This window comes from Bombus pascuorum, chromosome 12 (genome assembly GCF_905332965.1).
Source record: "Bombus pascuorum chromosome 12, iyBomPasc1.1, whole genome shotgun sequence".
Classification (NCBI taxonomy): Eukaryota; Metazoa; Arthropoda; class Insecta; order Hymenoptera; family Apidae; genus Bombus; species Bombus pascuorum.
This window is the reverse complement of record NC_083499.1, coordinates 5,937,184-5,957,277: the sequence shown is the minus strand read 5'-3', so window position 1 is coordinate 5,957,277 and position 20,094 is coordinate 5,937,184. Positions and strand designations below refer to the sequence as shown.

The window sequence follows — 20,094 nt, the reverse complement described above, 5'->3', positions numbered from 1 at the left end:
TTATTATTTTACCATCATTCCCAGTATTATCGACTCAGCATACAACAAATCAGAACTTACCAACAAATGATATATATAATATAATTTCTGAGTGACAGAGAATCGTTAACGGTTTCGAGAATTGTCAACAGATGGTGCTACATAATCGGTTTATGCCATAAAGAATCAAAGATGTCTGTCACGTATGATTTCAATCCGAGATCTGTACAGTCCTTGGGTCGACGCGACTAGCGTAGAGATTTTTCTTTCGTTATGAGAAATGTTTGAGTGGATTTCACAATTGTCTGTGCGCGCGTCCACGACGAAAAATGCGGAATTTTCACGGTCGCCGCATCTAATAACGCGTGCGCATTCAGTATATCTGCGTATCGAAAAATTATAGCCCCGTCGCCTAATAGTTTCGGCCTAATCGCACCAATTTCTCGTTAATTTCTCCAGTGAGATTTTGTTCTTTCTCCTTTCACATCCTAAAGAGTTGCACAATATTCAATATCGAGATGTCTGATGATACGAGTGTACGCGTTGCCGTACGGTAAGTCCAGGTTTTCTATTAAAACATCAATTCATCAAATTGTTTTTGTGGAAGACACTCTGTCAAGTAGCCTACATTGCCGCAAACTAAGCTACTAAAACGACATACGCGGTGACAGCTTATATCATCGATGTGATACAATCAATAACTGTAAGATTCGCGGGAGGTATTATCCGAATTCAAAACGTAAAAATTTTGCTGTAAAAAATGCTGTACTTTTCCAATGTTTCCGTGATTTACGCGTATTGTCATTATATATTCTTTCCCGGTGTATCTTATCTATTACTATAGATATGTATTTTTTCTTTCACTTGGGATCCATTGTTATGAATCCAATAATTAGAATTGCGAAAGGCATCGATTCCTGTTACACTTTCACGATTTTAGAAAATTCCTCGATTTAGACCATTTCAATATGATTACAGATTTCTCCGAATATCCTTACTAAAACAGTTACACGAATTAACTATCGACATATTCATATGTATCTTAATATCCTTAATTTTTTATTCACTTCTTTAAAATTATTTATTTTATTAACAAACACATAACGATATATAAATGCGATATTTGTCATTAATATTTTTCGTTTTTATCTTCCAAATCTCTCTGTTATTTTTCGATGAAGTTATTTTATAATTGAAATGCCGTCAGCATTCTTTTTTACGCAGTACTGCATTGCGTATTTTAATCGCATAATATCTCCTTTTAAAGAATTGGATGCGTAGGTCGTAGGATTTATTACCGGTTGTATAACGAACGACGAACATGCATCTCAATTTCTGATGAATGAATTTTTCCTCTCCCACCATATTTTCTTCGTTTCTTCATAATTTATTCAATTTCCAATTGTTTATATTAGTCATTCCTATCTTGATCCATCTGGTGCTCTCCTTATTTGAATATTTTTAAATTGTTCTTTAGCTGCATTCTTCATGCATTTTGTTGTATATATTTCTTCTTACCTATCGCGCGGGATTTTTATTACAGTAACAGCTGATACGTTGTGTACGATGATGTTGATTATAACACATTAAATGTGACTACAACGTAATACATTATATATGAATACGAATACGAATTGATTAAACGTAATTTATGTGTGAAAAATAAAAATCATTTGTACTTTTTCTTTCTCATATTCATTGTTTATATTCGTATTTAATCTTTAATATTTAATTTCTTCTATCGAAATATTAAGAAATTTCGGTAATTCATAATTTATTGTTATTAATCACAGAATAAGGCCTCAAGTAGCACGTGAAGTAATTGACATGTGTAGAATTTGTACTCAAGTACCTCCAGGAGAACCCCAAGTCTTTCTTGGACCAGACAAGGCCTTTACATATGATTATGTTTTTGATACTGGTGTTGGACAAAGCACAATTCATGAAACATGTGTTGCACGTTTAGTAGAAGGTGCATTAGATGGGTATAATGCAACTGTTCTTGCATATGGTCAAACTGGGTCTGGCAAAACATATACTATGGGTACTGGATTTGATGTGGAAGTAGGTGAAGCTGTAGTTGGAATTATTCCAAGAGCTATTAGACACCTGTTCAATGGTATTGCCGAAAAACAACAGCAGGCTAGAGAACGTGCACAAATGCCTCCAGAATTTAAGGTTTGCAAAGAAATTTTGTATATACTTTTAAATCCATGTTATTTCACTGAAATAAATTATTCTACTTATGAGTGAAATTTAATATCTCATAAGATAAAATGTTTCTTCTATATGAATTGTTTTCTTTATGTGTTATAATAGGTTACTGCACAATTTTTGGAATTGTATAATGAGGACTTGAAAGATTTACTAGGTCCTGGTGGTCCTAGGGGTGGTGCTCGTATTCATGAAGATCCCTCAGGCAATATTCATTTAGCTGGAGTGGAACCGCGAATTGTTACTAGTCCAGAGGAAGCATTAGAGTATTTAAGATTAGGAGCATTGTCACGTACAACTGGATCTACTCAAATGAATACTCAGTCATCAAGATCACATGCAATATTTACATTATATATAAAGCAACAAAGATATGTAAAAGTTGAAGATCCAGATGCTGATGTTGATACAAGTGGTTCTGAACCTGCTGGTGAATTTGAAACTTTAACTGCAAAATTTCATTTTGTAGATTTAGCTGGATCAGAAAGGCTAAAAAGAACTGGTGCTACTGGAGATAGAGCAAAAGAGGGGATTTCTATAAATTGTGGATTGGTAATGTATTGATAATTTTATAGGAGAAGTACTCAATATTGTAATCACCATCAGAACAATTATTTTTTGCATTATAGTTGGCTTTAGGTAATGTAATTTCTGCACTTGGCGATAAAACGAAAAGAGCTTTACATGTACCATACAGAGATTCAAAGCTAACAAGGCTGCTTCAAGATTCACTAGGAGGTAATAGAATCATAAATATATTTATAAAATACATACTTTTATTCTAATTGTATTAATTTATCAATAAATATTTATTTACAATGATTGTAGGTAATAGTCAAACTGTTATGATAGCCTGTGTATCACCAAGTGATAGAGATTTTATGGAAACTTTAAGTACTCTGAAGTATGCAAACAGAGCAAGGAACATAAAGAATAAAGTTACAATTAATCAAGATAAGAGTTCAAGAACAATTGCTTCTCTTAGAAGAGAAATACAGCAGCTTCAATTAGAATTAATGGAATATAGGCAAGGTAAATGTATAAAATATTATATGGATATGGAGAATTGGTTTTTGTAACATATTAAATTTATTATGAAAAGTGAAAATTTTAATTTGTTAATTATTTTTTATTAGGAAAAAGAGTTGTTGGTGAAGATGGTATAAACGATGCTTGGCATGAAAATCAAATGTTGAACAGTGAATTACAGAGTCTTCGTACTAGAGTAAAAGCCCTTTCAGAAACAGTTGAAGCATTGACAGCAAAGAATGTTCTTCTGCAGGCAGAAAAAGATACCGGTCAATGGTTGTCATCAACAGGTGAAAATCCTGAAGTGACGAGTTTAATACAAGGATATTTGCAAGAAATAGAAGAACTAAGAGCTCGTCTTTTAGAAGCAGAAGCTATGTATCAACAATTGAAGAAACGTCAAATACAGGTATAATAGCACATACATAACTGTAAGGCATATAGTAATAACAGATATATATGTTATTGACCTATGTAGCAATTGATATTCTAATGGTGTTTCAATTTACACAGGTTAATGCCGCCAACCCCTATGGTGATTCTGGATACATATTTCATAGTGACTCTACATCAGTATTAAATGATGCTAAGAAAGAACTACAAAAAGAAATTGAAACATTAACTGCATTAAAGGAACAGCATGGACATACTTCCAATATTGCTGGGAAAACAGGAGATGAAACAGAAGGTGATGATACAGAAGCAGGGCAGGATTCTGTAAGCGAAGATGATTCAGATGATGATTCCGATAGAAAAGGTATATATATATATATATTATAATTATATATATAATTTATATAATATATAATTATATATAATATAATGTTTTGTAGAAGAAGACGAAGAAGAGGCGGCTATGGGTCGTGAATTGGAAGCTTTAACGTCAGATATTGATGTAAAACAACGACTAATACAAGAACTTGAACTTTCTCAACGACGTTTACAAACTATGAAGCAACATTACGAAGATAAACTTGCTCAATTACAGGCTCGAATCAGAAATACCCAAGAAGAAAGAGATAAGGTGTTGCAATCATTACAACAACAACCAATACCACCAACAGAAAAAGTGAAAAAATTACGCGATGAATATGAAAAGAAACTTTCTGCTATGCAAAAAGAAGTACGACTTTTGCAATCTGCAAAGAAGGAACATGCGAGGCTACTTAAGAGTCAATCTCAGAATGAAAACAGGTTAAAAGGGCTTCGAAATGAATTGGCAGAGATGAAGCGAGCAAAAGTAAAACTTCTGAATAAAATGCGCGAAGAAGCACAGAGACATAAAGAAAATGAGTTGAGACGTAATAGAGAAATAGCACAATTGCGTAAGGAAAGTAGGAAAAATGCAAATACGATTCGAACACTTGAGGCAGATAAAAGAATGAAAGAAGTAGTTCTTAGACGCAAACAAGAAGAAGTTTCAGCGTTAAGAAAACGAGACAGAGGTTTAAGCCAAAAGGCTGCCGGTAGAGCACCGCCTAAACCAATTAACCCAAAAGCATTAAAACAGAGATGGCAAACATTTGAAAGAACCATTGCCAAGCAAGCGTTGGCTAAGCAGGCAGCTGCAGAAACGGAGAGAGAAATGGAAAGACTTCTTCAAGAACGAGAAGAACTAGGTAGAGAACTTGAAAAGCTTCAAAAACACAGAAATGTTATAGAAAGTTCGAGAGGTGACACAATTGACATAGATGAAGAAATTGATAATGTGAGAAGTAAAATTAGCTATCTACAGGTAACTCTTTTTTCTTATATTAGCCAAGCTAATGTTGCTTTGTTCTTCAAGTTGCTTTTTACAGGATAGTATCTCTGAATGTCAACGTGATATGATGGAAATGGGAGATGGTGAAGGCGAAGGGGAACCTGGTGTTGAAGCTCTTATATCAACGATTCAGTCGGTAGATGAGGCTCAATATTTATTACAAAGAATGCTAGCTTTTACTGTCGAGCAAAGTTGCGTGGCTGCACAAAAGCAGCTTGAAGTCCGAGACATGGAATCAAGACTAAATCAAGTTGCGCAAGAAAGTGATGTGCAACATCAATTATTGGAGCACGTGTTGCGAGACAGAGATCTTTTATCGCTTACGAATAATCATAGTACTATGAATTATAGTCCACCTAGTTCTAGGAGTTCATCACCAGATAAGTAAGTCATACGCTATTTTTTTAATACCTCTTAGCAATATCTATTAGTAATATTTGTTTAATTTGAAATATTAGTGAAAATTACACTCAAGTTATTGTTGGAGAGGAAAAACAACGTAATAATAAAGTACGCAGGAGGACTACACAACCTCAAGAGCTCCTTTATGGAGTTCAAGCTAATCCAGATAACTTAAAGACAGAAGAACAAAATCAAAGTCATAATCATCCACTTACGAGGGTGCCTAGTGCACCTGGTAGTTTAAAGTAAATACATTTATTCTCCAATAACTTAATCATGTAATGCGAAATATAAAATGAACATTTATCTTTTGTAAGAGGATTGGTTTTAACCAGAAGTCATGGTAGCATAAGCGGTGGATCCCCGACTCTAAGTCGACGTGATAGTACATCTCCAAGGCCACTGCGACGACCGCTTCATCCTGGTGGAGGCTCCATGTGAGTGATAATCCTGCAGCACGTCCTAATTTTTATATTCTTTGTATATCTTTGTCTTGACGCCTTGTTTCATGCACTACTGGTTAAATTTTTTTCTTAAAAAGATCTGTATCATTCTCGACAAGTGCATTTATTAATATTTTCATCATAAGATTTTAATTTTGTTTAAACTGTAGCCAGAAAAGGTGTACCGGTGACATAATTTCTTTTGTTAGAAACACAAGAAAGTATGTATTAAGGGAATTGTCTTTATTAAAAATTATTTCTTTTGATTCTATATTTTGTTTTTTTCACATTTTGTTTACGTTAATAATTTTCAAAATAAGATTACTAACATACAAATTGTTGGATTAGGCAAGAAGATACAATTTGTACAAAATTTTATATCTCATACAAAATGCATTTGAAAATTCGTTAGTTTTCGGGAATTTTGGTAATAATAACATTTTATTTATCATTCTTACTACAGGTACCTTATTAAGATTGTTTTAATGCCAAACAATTTATTCAATGTATTATATACACTTCTATCTCTCTCTAATATAAATATGTATAAATGTCGCAAAATTTTCTATTTGTATAAAACACATTGTTTCGCAAAAGGATCATGAATCTGTATATATGTAAGCAGCTATTTTGTATACATGACAATTAATAAATAAAAGCACAAACACTTAAGGTACACTGTTCTATGAAAATACTTTTAAAAAGCCCCTTGGTGGATCATTCTTTTTTTTGTTTTTTGTTTAAATTTCTTTAAACATTTTCTGTAATGAATCATGATGTGCATTAATTACAATTTACTCATAAATTAACCATTTCTTATTTATTATTTAGTTTTTATTTTCAAAGTATCAATGTGTAATATTTTCTTATACTGTAATACATTTAATGTTATACAGATTAATATACTTATAATTCAGCAACACTGTTACTAATTATATTAAAATCAATTTACAATTATATCTTATAATAATGCACTTGCATGATCCATATTGTATTGAGCCAATATAGTTTACCTCGGATTAAAATTGACAAGATTTCCGGCTAACTAACACGCTAACATAACAAACCCTCAACTAGGGAACAAGTAGCACATACAGATGTGTCATCGCCTCCTGGATCTCCGACTACGTACCGACGGTTCAATAGTCGAGAAGAAAACGTTTTCTCTAGACTAACTGCAAGTAGACAACCAACATCTACAGATCCACAACCTATAAAAGGAATTATTTCTCAATATCAAGGCAAGGTAAATACAGTATGAATGCTGTATTCTATTAGTTGTACATGATATATATTTTTTTCAGACACAACCACGAGCTGTTTTGCAATGCACTCACGTTGCCGAAGGACATAGCAAAGCAGTACTGACTATATGTGTAACTTCTGATTTGCTCTTCAGTGGTTCAAAAGGTATCAGACGTAAAACAAATATTTAACATCTTTAAAAGTATCCTACATTTCTCTTTCTTTTTCGCTTAATACTCTTTATACATTAATTATGTATAAAATTTTTAGATCGAACTGTCAAAGTATGGGATTTAGGAACAGGAATTGAGAATCTCACATTAAGTGGTCATCCGAACAACGTCGTAGCGGTGAAATATTCACCAATGCATAATTTATTATTCAGTGTTTCTTCAGCATATGTAAAAGTTTGGGATTTGCGTACAGGAAACAGCTGCGTAAAAACTTTATTTTCATCAGGTCAAGCTCAAAGTGGACCACTCGCATTATCAACTCCATCTAGAGTACTTCAAGTTCCTGTTGGTGAAACAACCATCAATGATTTAGTGCTCAGTATAGATGAGCAAGAATTATATACCGCGTCTAGCGATAAAGTCAGAGTATGGGATCTCCGTAAATTAACACATACTGGAAGACTAAGTACACCACATACGGCAGCAGTAATGTGTTTAGCTGTCGCAGATGATGGAAGGGTGATAACAGGTAGCAAAGATCATCTGATATCTCTTGTTGAACCAAATGCATCCGGACAATCGGTCAGTTTGGCACCTCCACATTATGATGGTGTTCAATGTTTGACAACTTACGAATCGACATTGTTTTCTGGCAAGTATTTTTAAAATCAGGTTTCTAACATCATTATCACCTTTAATACATTCGAGATATTTTTAAAATTTATATGTCGGGTTATCATTATAATTAGAATCAGGGGCGTGTAATGAATCTTCACTGGAATTAGCTATCGTTATTATATAATCGAGGTAATGTTGATTAGCACAAGTGTGAGTATTACAGAATTGACAAGTAACCGCCGTGATTAGACATTAATGACAATGGTCTTAGGTTCGATAACGAATACACGATCAACGGGATGACGATTGCGATTTGTGACTCGACGTACTTGTTTATTGAACTAGTCGAACTTATCGGACTGAACCACAGTCCAAGTGGAACTGCCCTTATATACTCCTCTCCGTACCTCTCTGTATCCCTCGGGTTAATCTTTGTTTTTAAGGAGAGCTATTTAATTACTCCATATCTCTGTTAGGTACACGTCCTTCCCGTGACCGTGGCTACGTTCAGCGACCCGTTATGTCACTTCGAGCCCAAGCTCACTATCATAAATCTCGGGCAAACATAATTGAATTAAACCATAAACAGTTATTTCTCAGTTTTATTATTTAAGTACGGTTATAATAGAAAATCTGGACTAAAGTATTGGGGATCTTCCCAAACGTTCCAAAAGAAAGACCCGATGTCCTTTCATCTCCGACATATAATGAACTTTTTTTAGGATCAAGGGATATGTGTATTAAACGATGGGATTTGAGCAGAATGGAACTAGTTCAATCACTAAATAATGCTCACAAAGATTGGATCTTGGGTTTGTGTATGATTAATAATGGATCTATAATGATATCTGGATGCAGAGGGGGTGTTTTAAAAGCCTGGTCTGTACCAAAGGATCAAACAGAATGTACTCCAATAGGAGAAGTTCGAGCACACGGTACTGCTATTAATGCTGTAACAACTAATCAGCAACACGTTTTTACTGCAAGCAAGTAAGTATGCATTTTTGTATTGTTGTTCATACTAAACTGACCCGAAGCATATTGGAAATATAAGCTGCAATAACATAAAAATTTTACATTATTCTAAATTAACTTTGAGGACTTGATTAGATAAATTATTTTAAGTTGAAATATTTGCTCGGGTTCAGTACTTGTCATAACTTGAATGGAATAATATCTAAAATGTTGATTGCAGCTCTGGAGAGGTGAAGCTGTGGCGTATTCCCGATTCCTCATTATCCATGTCTATTTCCACAGTTTCCCTTTAACTTATTTTTCTATTTTGCTGCATAATATTCCTTTGCATTTATAATTTGTTGATGTGGTAATGCGCATGCTTGTCCACTCAGCTATTTTATAAAAGAGTGTGGACATGTTTATCATAAATACATACCATGAATTTTATTTGATAAAAATTTAACTTTTCAGCTGGTAAATATTTATAAAAAAAACAGACAACAGTTCGTTTGCTTACACACCTACACACTTGTTTATTATAGTTTCGAAATTATTATTCCATACAATGAAAAGATAAATCATAAAATAATAGTAACTTTAATTTTCTGCCTCAAACGCTTTGACATGTAATTACCATCGAATGTAATGAAAATCGGAAATGCGCTTTAAATTTCTGTAAAATTGTTTATTTATATTACATGGTAGATTAGTTATTGAACATGAAAGAATAACAATGATATTTTTTAAAAATTTCATATTTCTTTTACTGATCAATTCTCATTCGTTTCTATCAAAGCTGTGTGTATTGCTTTTTGAAAGTATTTATGCAAGTTTTTAGCAAAAATTTGTCATTAATAGTGTGGTTGCAGTTATGAATGTATTCTATGTAAAACATTTGTTTGATTGAATGAAGTTGTAGTAGAAAATAATACTTGTTATAATCATTGACTTGTATAAGTTAACGAATATGAAAGTTTAATTTAATTTCTTGTATTACTTTGCTTCTATGTTATTTACACTCCAATATGGTGCATGCAATATGATGTCAACGTGAAGTGATGCAACAGTGAGGCTGTGGAGCTACTATAAGAGAGATGCAAGAACTTTCCAGAGAAGCAACTCATTGAAAAGCTAATACATGCACTCATTGAAAATGTATTTATTTTGTAATTATATTTTTTTATTTATTTGTTAATTTGTATTAATTTATAACACAATGGATAATTAATTCGAGGATTTGTAATGATAATGCACCTGACTATTGCCTGCTGATGTGTTAATTTCGATATTTTATGTTTGAGATCATATATGTGTGATATGTTTGACACTTTAAATATTTTATAACAAGTTTTGCGTGTACTGCCTTAATGGATATAAGCATTTAACACATGTATAAAATTTATAAATGTAATTTTTAAATAACAAAACGATTCTATAGTATATAGAAATATGAAGTCCAAAGATGTATTATTAAAAAAAATTGATTCAGCAAAAATTAAGTGCATTATCGTGGATTAAGTATAGTATTTAAACAAATTTACTTAATAAGAACAAATTTGGTATTATCTAGCATTTATTTTATTATGAACATGAAGATCGTAATAATTATAATATTTATTCTTAGTACAAACAATTGTTGGTTAATACTGTACAGTCTGAGGTCTCTGTAGGTCCCATATGCTTGGTATTGTCAGGGTTGGCTGTTATTTAGTTTTCTTCTAAAAATTTAAAAACAGTATTATGTCTTATTATACTTATAATTACAAAGAATAAATGGACTAATAATAATATTAAATGTGGTTTTCTTTCAGTCCGAAAACTACATATAATAAAACAAGTTCCTACCTTTTTTTCTTTTTATGTGTTGTCAATGATTCTTGACCACTGTCATCTGCACTGTCTTCTGATTGACTACTACTACTAGTACTTGAAGAACTACTTGAAGAACCACTAGAAGAATCACTGGCAACACCTGTATCTTCTTTTACATCTATAGTTTCAGCTAATGCTGCTAATTCTGGTTCTTTATCCCTGAGTACTTTTAACCATTTACGTGATAATTTTGGTCTCCCCCGTACCTATAGCAAAATTATTAAAACATACGTATATTATTATACAGCATGTATATTATTTTATTGTGAATTCATTGTTTTATACATAAATTCTTACTGTTTTATGCCACACTACTGGAAAATTCGTACGGGAGCAGAAATTTTGAGTAACTGCTATAGTTTCATCAAGATTTAAAACAACATGCCACCAACCACCAGGAACAAAAACAGTTTCACCAGGATTTTGTAAAATCTCTATTGGCAAACAATCTTGTGGCCAGGTAGGCAATTTTGTACGTGGATAAATAACAGAAAACCATGTAATAGCTTCATCTCTTTGTTTACCGCCCTCAGCCGCAGATACCTTAAGAAGTTCCCGCGGAGTATGTGTAGGAAATAAACACCACCTTTTATGCCCAGAAATCAGTGCATTCCAGGCACTTGTTCCTAATGGATCTATGTGTATGCCTGTACCTGTATTCACATTACTTATTCATAACGTAGTCTAAAATAATTGTTTAGATAAAGCAGTTATATATATAGATATCTTTCAAAGCAGATAATATTATTACTGTAATTTTTTATGATTTTATGAAAGTAATTAAAATACTTACCAGACCTAGCAGGTCCCATAACAAACCAACGATATGGCGGTCTTCTATGTTCTCCAGCATATTGAAACAAATCATCGCGGAAATATTTAGGAATAACATAATCCTCTAGTAATTTTTTTCGTCTAGGATGTTCACCAAAGGAACTATCAAAGATATACAAAGGTGAATCATCTTCATTATTAAGCATATAGCGTACATAATATTTCATCTTCATTTTTACACTATATCCTTCATTGTCTTCACCACATTTAAACTTTTGATTTCTGTATTTTTTTACTAATCTCTGCATTTTAATAGAAAATTATTAGTCATAGATAATAATATATTTCGTAATTAATTTAAAAAACATGTACCTCTATAGTCCATTTATATTGGGCTTTCCAACCATTTTGAACACCTTGTATTATCACAGGTTTGTAAGGTTTCTCATATTTTTCTATAAATTCTTCTGTAGATACTTTAGATTCGTCAATACGATCCACATTATCAATGAAATTCCAAAATGATTCAAATTTTTTACTATAGCCATGTTGGATCCAAGCAGCCTTATCACCAAGTTCTAGAAGAAACATTTAACTATTGTAAAAAAAAAGAATAGGAACGATTTTTGAAAGAATGAAACGTTTGAATAATATAAAAATAATAAAATATATTATGTAAACAATGAAGGTTTATTAAGATTTGTATATATTACTGACACTATATAATTTATTATATTTAATGTTTATACAGCAATTTAAACTGTAAACTATTTACGTATAAGTGCATTATATTATATTATTATCGCAATACTTTCAGGAAATTTGGAGTTACATCATCCAAGGTCGGCAAAGATAGTTCGGTCTTGTATCACATATCCAAATTCTGTTTATAACGACGAGCGTCACAAGAAGACAAACGGTGTCTCAATTACTTCTAGTCATACTAGCAATATAAAATAATTTGTCAAGAATAATTGTCTGTTAAAAGTAATTTACGCCCATATCACGTCAACGTATAGGTTATAAAATTAGGTTATGACATGTTTACCTGGTCTAGCTTTCCTTTTAACCTCTTTGATCCTTTTTTTCGCACGGTGATCTAATTTCAATTCGTCCGACATGGCTACACGTTTATTATGTTACCTAATTAACCTAGTTTTAATATATTTACAATTTACAATCAAAAAATATGTGCAACACGTCATTCAGTGGTAACTGTACTTTTTAGTTCGCATAAACTCCGTAAGGTGAATCAAAACATCGATAGATATTTTCACAAGTATATGGAACATTTAGTACAACTTTCTTGTTAATATTTTACTAAGTATATGTTCTCTTTATTTTGATCTCGTGTTACACAATTTTTTCAAATGTACATCCGGTGTCCAGTACATCTTTGACTTTACTACTCAACATGATGACCTTAAATAGCAGAACTAAAGTTCTGTACATTATCTACAGAGGCGCTGATTCTTATGTGGACTGCCTACGTGACAAATACCATGTTCTATCAATAGGTCATCCCGTAAATGTAATTGTGCTTCTAGAAGTATCGATATCGTAACTTTCGCTCTCATATATACGTAACCATGTATATAAATTATCCTCTTATTTAAAACGAAACATTATTACATATACTAAAAGGAACAATTACATTATACGTAAAAACATTATACGTATATCACATCCCAAACTTTATTCAGTAAACTAAATTTTTCTAATCGTTAATTCGTTATTAACTCCTTATATTATAGTATACATATATAATATAAAAAACAATCTACTCTGGTGGTCTGATTAATTTCATTAACAGACGGAAATTCATCTCTACTGAGTTTATTTCCTGGCAAATGTAAAATAAATAAAGTGACATCGAAAAAAAATATGAAATAATAACAACACAACAAGAAAGTTGTATCCGCGGTCGAAAGTTCAACGGTTCCAGAGGCGCATGCGCAGTAAAGTAAGTTGGCGCGGAACACCCGGATGTGCTGCCGCACCAGCACGATACGGTAGAAGGAAGAGACATGACGCCATGTTTTGATGTCGTCATCCCCCCCCAAACCGCTGTTTCTCGAGTAGCACAATAGTCTGTCAGTGTTTTTCTGTTGTGCGCCTCGTGTTCCGTGTTCCTTTCGGTGGCCGTTTTGGCGTGCTCCATTTCGTTCTCTCCATCGTCGCGTCGAATGTTGGATGCTTGCCTTTCGGGCTAACGATTGCCCTCGTGGATTGACGGTCGCTGGAGGTGGCCCTTCGTGTCTTTTCATGTCCGGCGATGTAACCGCGGAGCGGGGGGATCCGCGAGCGTCGTCTACGTGGTGGTAGTGTCCTAGTGCGGGGAGGACGAGCAACCACGATCCTCCGCCGAACGGTTAATCCAAGTGGTTACGTCACACACGATCCTGAGCTGGGCTTTCGAAAGAAACGACTTACTAAAGAAGTGGAAGGCGACGACGACGGGGACGAGGACGACGGGCCTGCTAAAATGGAGCTGCGCCTGCACTCGCCAGCCGGAGCAGAACCGATCGTCTATCAATGGCCCCTCACCTCTGGATCCGGATCTGTGAGTAGTGGACTCTTCTAATTACGTATTTGTGAGTGTTCTATCTCTGAGGAATACTACGTGATATTGTTGGAAATACATAAAATGCTGGTACGTGACCTGTCTTTTATCCCTCACTCTCACAGCTGATCGTATATGTACCGCACGACGCGATTTTTTCCCACCTTTATTTCATCTCGTTGTCACGTTTATTTTACTCTATCGGGAAGTCTTTTTAATTATCGAATTCTCTACATCATGTAATTATTTGTAATTATTTGTTATTATATATGAGGTTCTTAATTGTTCACTGTATATTCCGTTACGTATACATGTAGAGAAAAAAATGATTCTTTGGTTTTTCCAAACAAAACAGTTTCTTTTAAATTCCATGCTTAAATTATTTATTGTAGGTTAATCGTTTCTTTATTGTAAATAAAGATAATAATGAAATATGGATATTGTCATAAATTATAAGTTATCTGTGTTAAATTACAAATATAGTAATATAATTTTGATGTTATAATGATTATTTTATTGACTTTAATTTGTAAAGTCATTTATTTGTTTAAATACATTTAAAAACATTTGTATTAGAGTCATAAATCAAAGGATACTGATTTATGACAGTAGGAAATTTCAAATAGATCATCCTTATTGCAGGTTATAAATCTTCATTAGTATACATAACATATCCTCTATTTCCTGTACATTCCTTTGTATATGGTTTTATAAAATATATTTAGGGTATAAATTCTAAAGTTGGAAAATATTGACAGATAAAAAATATTTTTATATTTATGTTTAAGTTACTGAATAAGTTTATTAAAAAAAGGAAAAGATAAAACAGAATTTTATATAATGTTTATGAAAATTATATATTTGAGAGAGAATCAAATAAATTTTATTAATTAATTATAGGATCGTCATGATGGTGCACTTGATGTTGTTGAAACAATGAGATGGGTTTGTGAGGATTTGCCAGATCTAAAGCTACCATTAGAAAATAACATTTTATGTGATTATGACACAAGAGATTATGAAAGTATGAAAAATTTATGTGACAAATTTAATAGAGCAATTGATAGTTTAGTTCAGCTGGTAAGTAAAATAATTAGTTATATTTAATTAAATCCATAATTTATTTGTAATAATTGAGCATAATTTGACATAGGAGAAAGGCACTAGTTTACCATCTCAAAGATTGAATAAAAGACCTAGTCGAGGTTTACTAAGGCATATACTTCAGCAAACATATAATCAAGCAGTAGTGGAACCAGATAAATTAAATCAGTATGAGCCATTTTCACCAGAGGTATATGGAGAAACAAGTTATGAACTCGTGTGTCAAATGATTGATCAAATTGATGTAACAGAAGATGATGTATTTGTTGACTTGGGATCTGGAGTTGGACAAGTAGTTCTACAAATGGCTGCAGCAACTTTATGCAAAATTTGTATTGGAGTTGAAAGAGCTGATGTACCATCAAGATATGCACAGGTACATTACTTCTTTAAGATATTTTGGAGACGGTACTGTTGAATTAATAATTAATATTATCTGTACAAGTCTTATTTTTGTCAAATATTAGAGTATGGAAGTAAACTTTCGTAAATGGTTGAATTGGTATGGGAAAAGATGCGGTGAATATCGTTTGGTAAAAGGCGATTTTTTAGCTGATGAACATCGTGAAAGCATTACTGGAGCCACGATAGTGTTTGTTAATAATTTTGCATTCGGTCCAACGGTGGATCATCAACTGAAAGAACGATTTGCTGATTTACGGGATGGAGCACGAATCGTATCGTCAAAATCATTTTGCCCCCTCAATTTTCGCATAACAGATAGAAATCTCAGTGGTAATGTATTATATTTTTATAAAAGACACAATATACGTGCAGTGTTACAAACATATCTTTTTTATTTACAGATATTGGTACAATAATGCATGTATCAGAGATGTCACCACTAAAGGGTTCTGTCTCGTGGACTGGTAAACCGGTGTCTTATTATTTACATGTAATTGATCGTACTAAGTTAGAACGTTATTTCCACCGCTTAAAGAATAACAAGCAAGGTGGTGATGAAAATTCTGATTCTGTGATAAATAACACTGCCAACAGTAATAATAAGGTTACAAATAGAGGTGAGAGAGGTGATAAAGCTAAACGGGATCTTTCGAGGCAGTTAGAAAGCCCGAATCATTCGGAGCAACAAGGAACGAATAGCGATTCTGATGCAGATGAGAATAACATTAAAAATCGTCGGCAATCAAATAAGATCCGTAGAAAACTAAATAGAAAATCAAATGGTATAAGACCTCCGGCTAGAGGCAGACAGAGGGGAAGAGGCGTGAAGAAATCAAAGCCCAAGAAAGCAATTAATATTTCTGGTTTGGATTTACTTCATAGTCAAACATTACTGAGTACATCTCCACAAGCTTTAGGAAAAAAACCACCACCCGCGCCTGGTTGCGTGGATCAACAGCTGTCTTCATTATCACTTTCATTACAGTCACATTCCACCTCTGTGCATGAAGAACTTAGTATACCACCTGCTCCGTCCGCCACTCCGTACGCATTACAAATACTTTTGGACTTGTACAGGTATCTTTGCTTTCTATAAAATATACATATTTATGCTGTTTGTATACGTATTTCTTTATACAAAAAAATTTTTGTACGCAGGGACCAATTTATGCTCATGTTAGAATCAATGAGAACTCCTTCGTACAGAGTGTCAGTCAATACAGATATTGCAAAAGAAAGAGAAAGAAATTCAAAGTTACAATCGAGAGCGGCGCAATTAGAAAAACAAATAAAGGTATTAATTGATGATAGCGTAGCACTTTTAAAAGCAAGAATGACCGAGTTGGGTATAAATGCGACATCGCCTGGAGATTTACTTGCAAAGGCTAAGGAGATAGTTCTTAGACACAAACAGTTGCAAGCTAAAGCAAGTAAGCTACAGGCCCAGGTTGCATCTATGGAAAATGAACAATCGAGATTAACTGCGCTTAGACATCAAGAATTACAAGAAAAGTATAGTAGTCTCACAAATACGAATGGCATATCAAATCCATCACAAACACTTACTCAGGATTACATATTGAAAGAAATTTCTGCAACTTTGTCTCAACGTAAAAGATTACATTGTCAGGTTGGTAGAATGTTCTTATCATCATTTTTATTATTAAAAAATATATACAATTAAATACGAATAAATGTTTAAATACATAAATTGAATCCTAATAAATTTACAGGTATCCAAATTGGAACATGAACTAAATGTTCTGGAAAGAGCAAGTAATGAAAAACAAGTTGCTGCAATAGCTCAGCAACAAAGAGAGGTACTAGGTTCTAAACACTCGCAAAGTCAACATCATCATCAGCAGCAAAATGGAAAAAGCGGATCGTCACGAAAAAATAGAGAAGGACGTTCTAGATCGCAAGAATGGCCTGATGTTCCTGATATTGGGAAAATACAGGAAAATAATCCAGAAATATTGGCGCAAAAGATCTTGGAAACCGGCAGACAAATAGAAGCTGGCCGAATATTAAACAGACAAAATTCTAGTACCAGTATTAATTCTAGAACCAGACTGCCGCAAGCATCTCTCAGTTTTTCTATTACTTCACCATCCATTTCGTCCTCACAATCGCAAATAAATAATAAGGAGATAACAAATAGAACTCAGGAGCCTCCTAGGGTTGCAAATTTCGAAGATAGGTTAAAGAGTATCATTACGAGTGTTTTAAATGAAGATCAACAAAATAGAAATAAGCAACAACAAATGCAACTACAGGTGCAATTACAAAATCAGACTGAGCAAGATAGAAAACGTATTGCATTGACACAAATTGTTTCTACTCCTGATTATACACAGGTAATCTTATAATAATTTTATCTCAATTATTTTATGTAATATGTAAACCATTTTTCCATAGGTTTCACCTGCGAAGTTAGCACTTCGTCGTCACCTCTCTCAAGAACGTCTTTCCTCTCATTTAATACCATCTGATAGGCCAACAATCGACTCGAGGCAATTGAGTCATGATAATCGTATTGTAGGAGGAAATGGATTACTCGGCACTAGAACAATTGGTGATTTAGTCAGTGGAGAAATAGAGAGAACGCTAGAAATATCCAACCAATCTATAATAAATGCTGCTGTTGATATGAGCGCAATTGTAAGGCCAGAAAATGTATATTCTCCTATCAGTAGACCAGCTAGTGCAGAAGGTGATGCTGGCTTATCAACTCTAGCGCACGTAGCAAGTTACGCTCCAACTTCTTCTGCCATTTCAACATGTACTCCTACCACTACTTCAAGATCATCTGTGTTATTTACTCCAGTAACACAACCACAAAGGTATTATATTATACGCTTATCTAGCAGTAATTCTGTTCTTATAAATTAGAAATTTCATTTTATAATTCATTTTTCCATATTTAGATACACACCAGTGCAGTTACCTCGTGCAGATATCAAACCTTATCATGAATCGTATTTCTCTGACAATCCTTCTCAGTCACTCACACAGGTCCATCCGCCGCCATCATTACATACATCACAGGCAACATCAAACGACGAGCTTTTGCCAGTAGAAGGATTAGCCGCATCTTTACATGCTCGTATTTTGAATAATCACAACGCAAAAACCGAGCCAATACTGACTACAAGTAGAAGGTATTAGAATTTTATTTAGTTTTCCTTTTCCTTTCTTTTGTGTTAGGAAAAGTGATTTGACCCATATATTTCTGTTGTAATAGATTTCAACCATATCCTCGATATGCAACCAGTAGCAACAGTAATGGCAGTACAACAACAAATGGTATAGTGACAGCCATTTGTCAATCACAACCTTCGATGTCATTAAAAACGGAGGCAGTGGTATCATCAGTAAGCACAAGCGGAGCGCCATTGAGTCCTCTCGTGGAACCACATTCTAATACGTCCACGCCGCTAGTCGATGAGCCCCAAATGACAACGCAGAGACAACGAAACGGTATTGGCGATGACGGTGAGCAGAACGTTCTATATTTCAATTTTACTCCTATTATGCATTCTGTCAAAGTATTAGAGTAGGAAATGCTTTGGAATGTATATATCCAAGTTTTAAAATATGCTTTTCACACTGGCTGTAAGAAAAAATATGAGCATATTTGAAATCTTGAAATATTTCTAAATACTAAAAACTAATTTTTACGATATGATCACAGCTATATAAAATAGCAATACAAGTTAACAATCCAGCAACGGAATAGAAAAAAATATCTTGAAATTAATGCAAATATATTTCGCTTTTACATTCCACAATTAGCATTTTGACTTTACTGTACACAAAGTGTATTTGCTCTACTCATCAATACTCTAAATCTTTACTATACAGAATCTATACTCTAAACACCTTGCTTTATCTTTTTTAAGACACTATCGTATTAGTTTCCGCTATGCACCTTTTATTAGTTTTTTTATGCACTAATGGTTTACAATCATTCTCTATGGTTTCCCTTATCTTATGGAGCTGGTACTTGATCTTTATTTATATTTATTTTTGTTGTTGTTTGCTGTATTTGTTAGATGCACTGTAGCTGTTTGTTGGTTAGATCTGTCTGTCACATACTCAATCTCACTCACAACCCTTGAAGCTTGTTTTATTAGAGATTGAGACACATTCAGAGGGAGAAATCAAAAAGTACGGCTGCCTGTGGGTTGGTTCGTGGTTGCTGGTGAGTTATCCCACAGGAGTTGTTCAAAATTCCTTTTTTATATTAGTGTTATTACAGCCATTCGATAAAATGCAGATTTAGATTTTTAGCTTTCTTATGTATTTTTTATATTATATAAATATTAGATATATTATCTATATAATATAATAAATTTTCCATGAAAATAAGCCAGACTCAAGAAATTTTTTTGGTAAAAACAATAATAAAGGTTATTTCACAATTTACAGCCTACTTATGCATAATAAGGAACTTAAGAACAGATGGAGCATGTTAGATTTATATAAAAATACTGTATATTTAGTTGATGGGTTTTTATAATTTTTGGTGCATGCTTTTCTGCATGATAGCAT

General features: G+C 33.4%; 3 protein-coding genes across 8 annotated transcripts in view; 2 read left to right on the top strand and 1 right to left on the bottom strand.

Moving 5' to 3' along the window:
• The first annotated feature begins 106 nt into the window (after positions 1-106).
• LOC132912760 (kinesin-like protein KIF21A) lies at positions 107-10,794 on the top strand. Of its 2 annotated transcripts, none has more exons than XM_060970454.1 (16): positions 107-532; positions 1,773-2,157; positions 2,299-2,745; positions 2,823-2,931; positions 3,022-3,225; positions 3,330-3,631; positions 3,736-3,979; positions 4,056-4,957; positions 5,022-5,368; positions 5,443-5,631; positions 5,704-5,823; positions 6,907-7,075; positions 7,134-7,239; positions 7,345-7,899; positions 8,588-8,855; positions 9,879-10,794. In XM_060970454.1, exons 1-16 carry the CDS (start codon positions 498-500, stop codon positions 9,955-9,957), a joined length of 4,461 nt encoding a protein of 1,486 aa, XP_060826437.1. In that variant the 5' UTR covers positions 107-497; the 3' UTR covers positions 9,958-10,794. The 2 variants fall into 2 exon arrangements, with proteins under 2 accessions (XP_060826437.1, XP_060826438.1); XM_060970455.1 differs by having other exon boundaries at positions 9,061-10,794.
• On the bottom strand, positions 10,378-13,198 carry LOC132912802 (bifunctional arginine demethylase and lysyl-hydroxylase PSR). Its single transcript, XM_060970562.1, has 6 exons — positions 12,517-13,198; positions 11,841-12,046; positions 11,488-11,770; positions 10,992-11,347; positions 10,668-10,900; positions 10,378-10,540 (listed from the first exon to the last, which is right to left on the bottom strand). Exons 1-6 carry the CDS (start codon positions 12,587-12,589, stop codon positions 10,513-10,515), a joined length of 1,179 nt encoding a protein of 392 aa, XP_060826545.1. The 5' UTR covers positions 12,590-13,198; the 3' UTR covers positions 10,378-10,512.
• Positions 13,199-13,236: 38 nt separating this feature from the next.
• LOC132912764 (histone-lysine N-methyltransferase, H3 lysine-79 specific) overlaps positions 13,237-20,094 on the top strand; it is a 51,548-nt gene continuing 44,690 nt past the window's right edge. Inside the window, exons 1-11 of one of the 5 annotated variants that reach the window (XR_009659267.1) lie at positions 13,238-14,031; positions 14,932-15,111; positions 15,185-15,511; positions 15,603-15,870; positions 15,942-16,617; positions 16,699-17,170; positions 17,274-17,897; positions 17,959-18,383; positions 18,468-18,701; positions 18,785-19,035; positions 19,596-19,744. Coding sequence is in view for 4 of the 5 variants with exons in the window: in XM_060970472.1 (XP_060826455.1) it covers positions 13,954-14,031; positions 14,932-15,111; positions 15,185-15,511; positions 15,603-15,870; positions 15,942-16,617; positions 16,699-17,170; positions 17,274-17,897; positions 17,959-18,383; positions 18,468-18,701; positions 18,785-19,035 (3,535 nt within the window). In the remaining variant the exon portion in view is untranslated. Of the gene's footprint in view, positions 14,032-14,931; positions 15,112-15,184; positions 15,512-15,602; positions 15,871-15,941; positions 16,618-16,698; positions 17,171-17,273; positions 17,898-17,958; positions 18,384-18,467; positions 18,702-18,784; positions 19,036-19,595; positions 19,745-20,094 lie in introns of all 5 variants that reach the window. The other 4 variants (XM_060970472.1, XM_060970471.1, XM_060970470.1 and 1 more) reach the window with 4 other exon arrangements.

What these genes read in the sequence shown, in the direction of transcription:
- LOC132912760 (XM_060970454.1), top strand. Translation starts at nt 498, where the DNA reads ATGTCTGATGATACGAGTGTACGCGTTGCCGTACG. An exon ending in AAATGCCTCCAGAATTTAAG is followed by an intron (nt 2,158 to 2,298) that starts GTTTGCAAAGAA and finishes GTGTTATAATAG; the next exon opens with GTTACTGCACAATTTTTGGA. An exon ending in CACGTTTTTACTGCAAGCAA is followed by an intron (nt 8,856 to 9,878) that starts GTAAGTATGCAT and finishes GTCAACGTGAAG; the next exon opens with TGATGCAACAGTGAGGCTGT.
- LOC132912802 (XM_060970562.1), bottom strand. Translation starts at nt 12,589, where the DNA reads ATGTCGGACGAATTGAAATTAGATCACCGTGCGAAAAAAAGGATCAAA. An exon ending in CAGTAGTGTGGCATAAAACA is followed by an intron (nt 10,901 to 10,991) that starts GTAAGAATTTAT and finishes ATTTTGCTATAG; the next exon opens with GTACGGGGGAGACCAAAATT. An exon ending in ACACATAAAAAGAAAAAAAG is followed by an intron (nt 10,541 to 10,667) that starts GTAGGAACTTGT and finishes TTAAATTTTTAG; the next exon opens with AAGAAAACTAAATAACAGCC.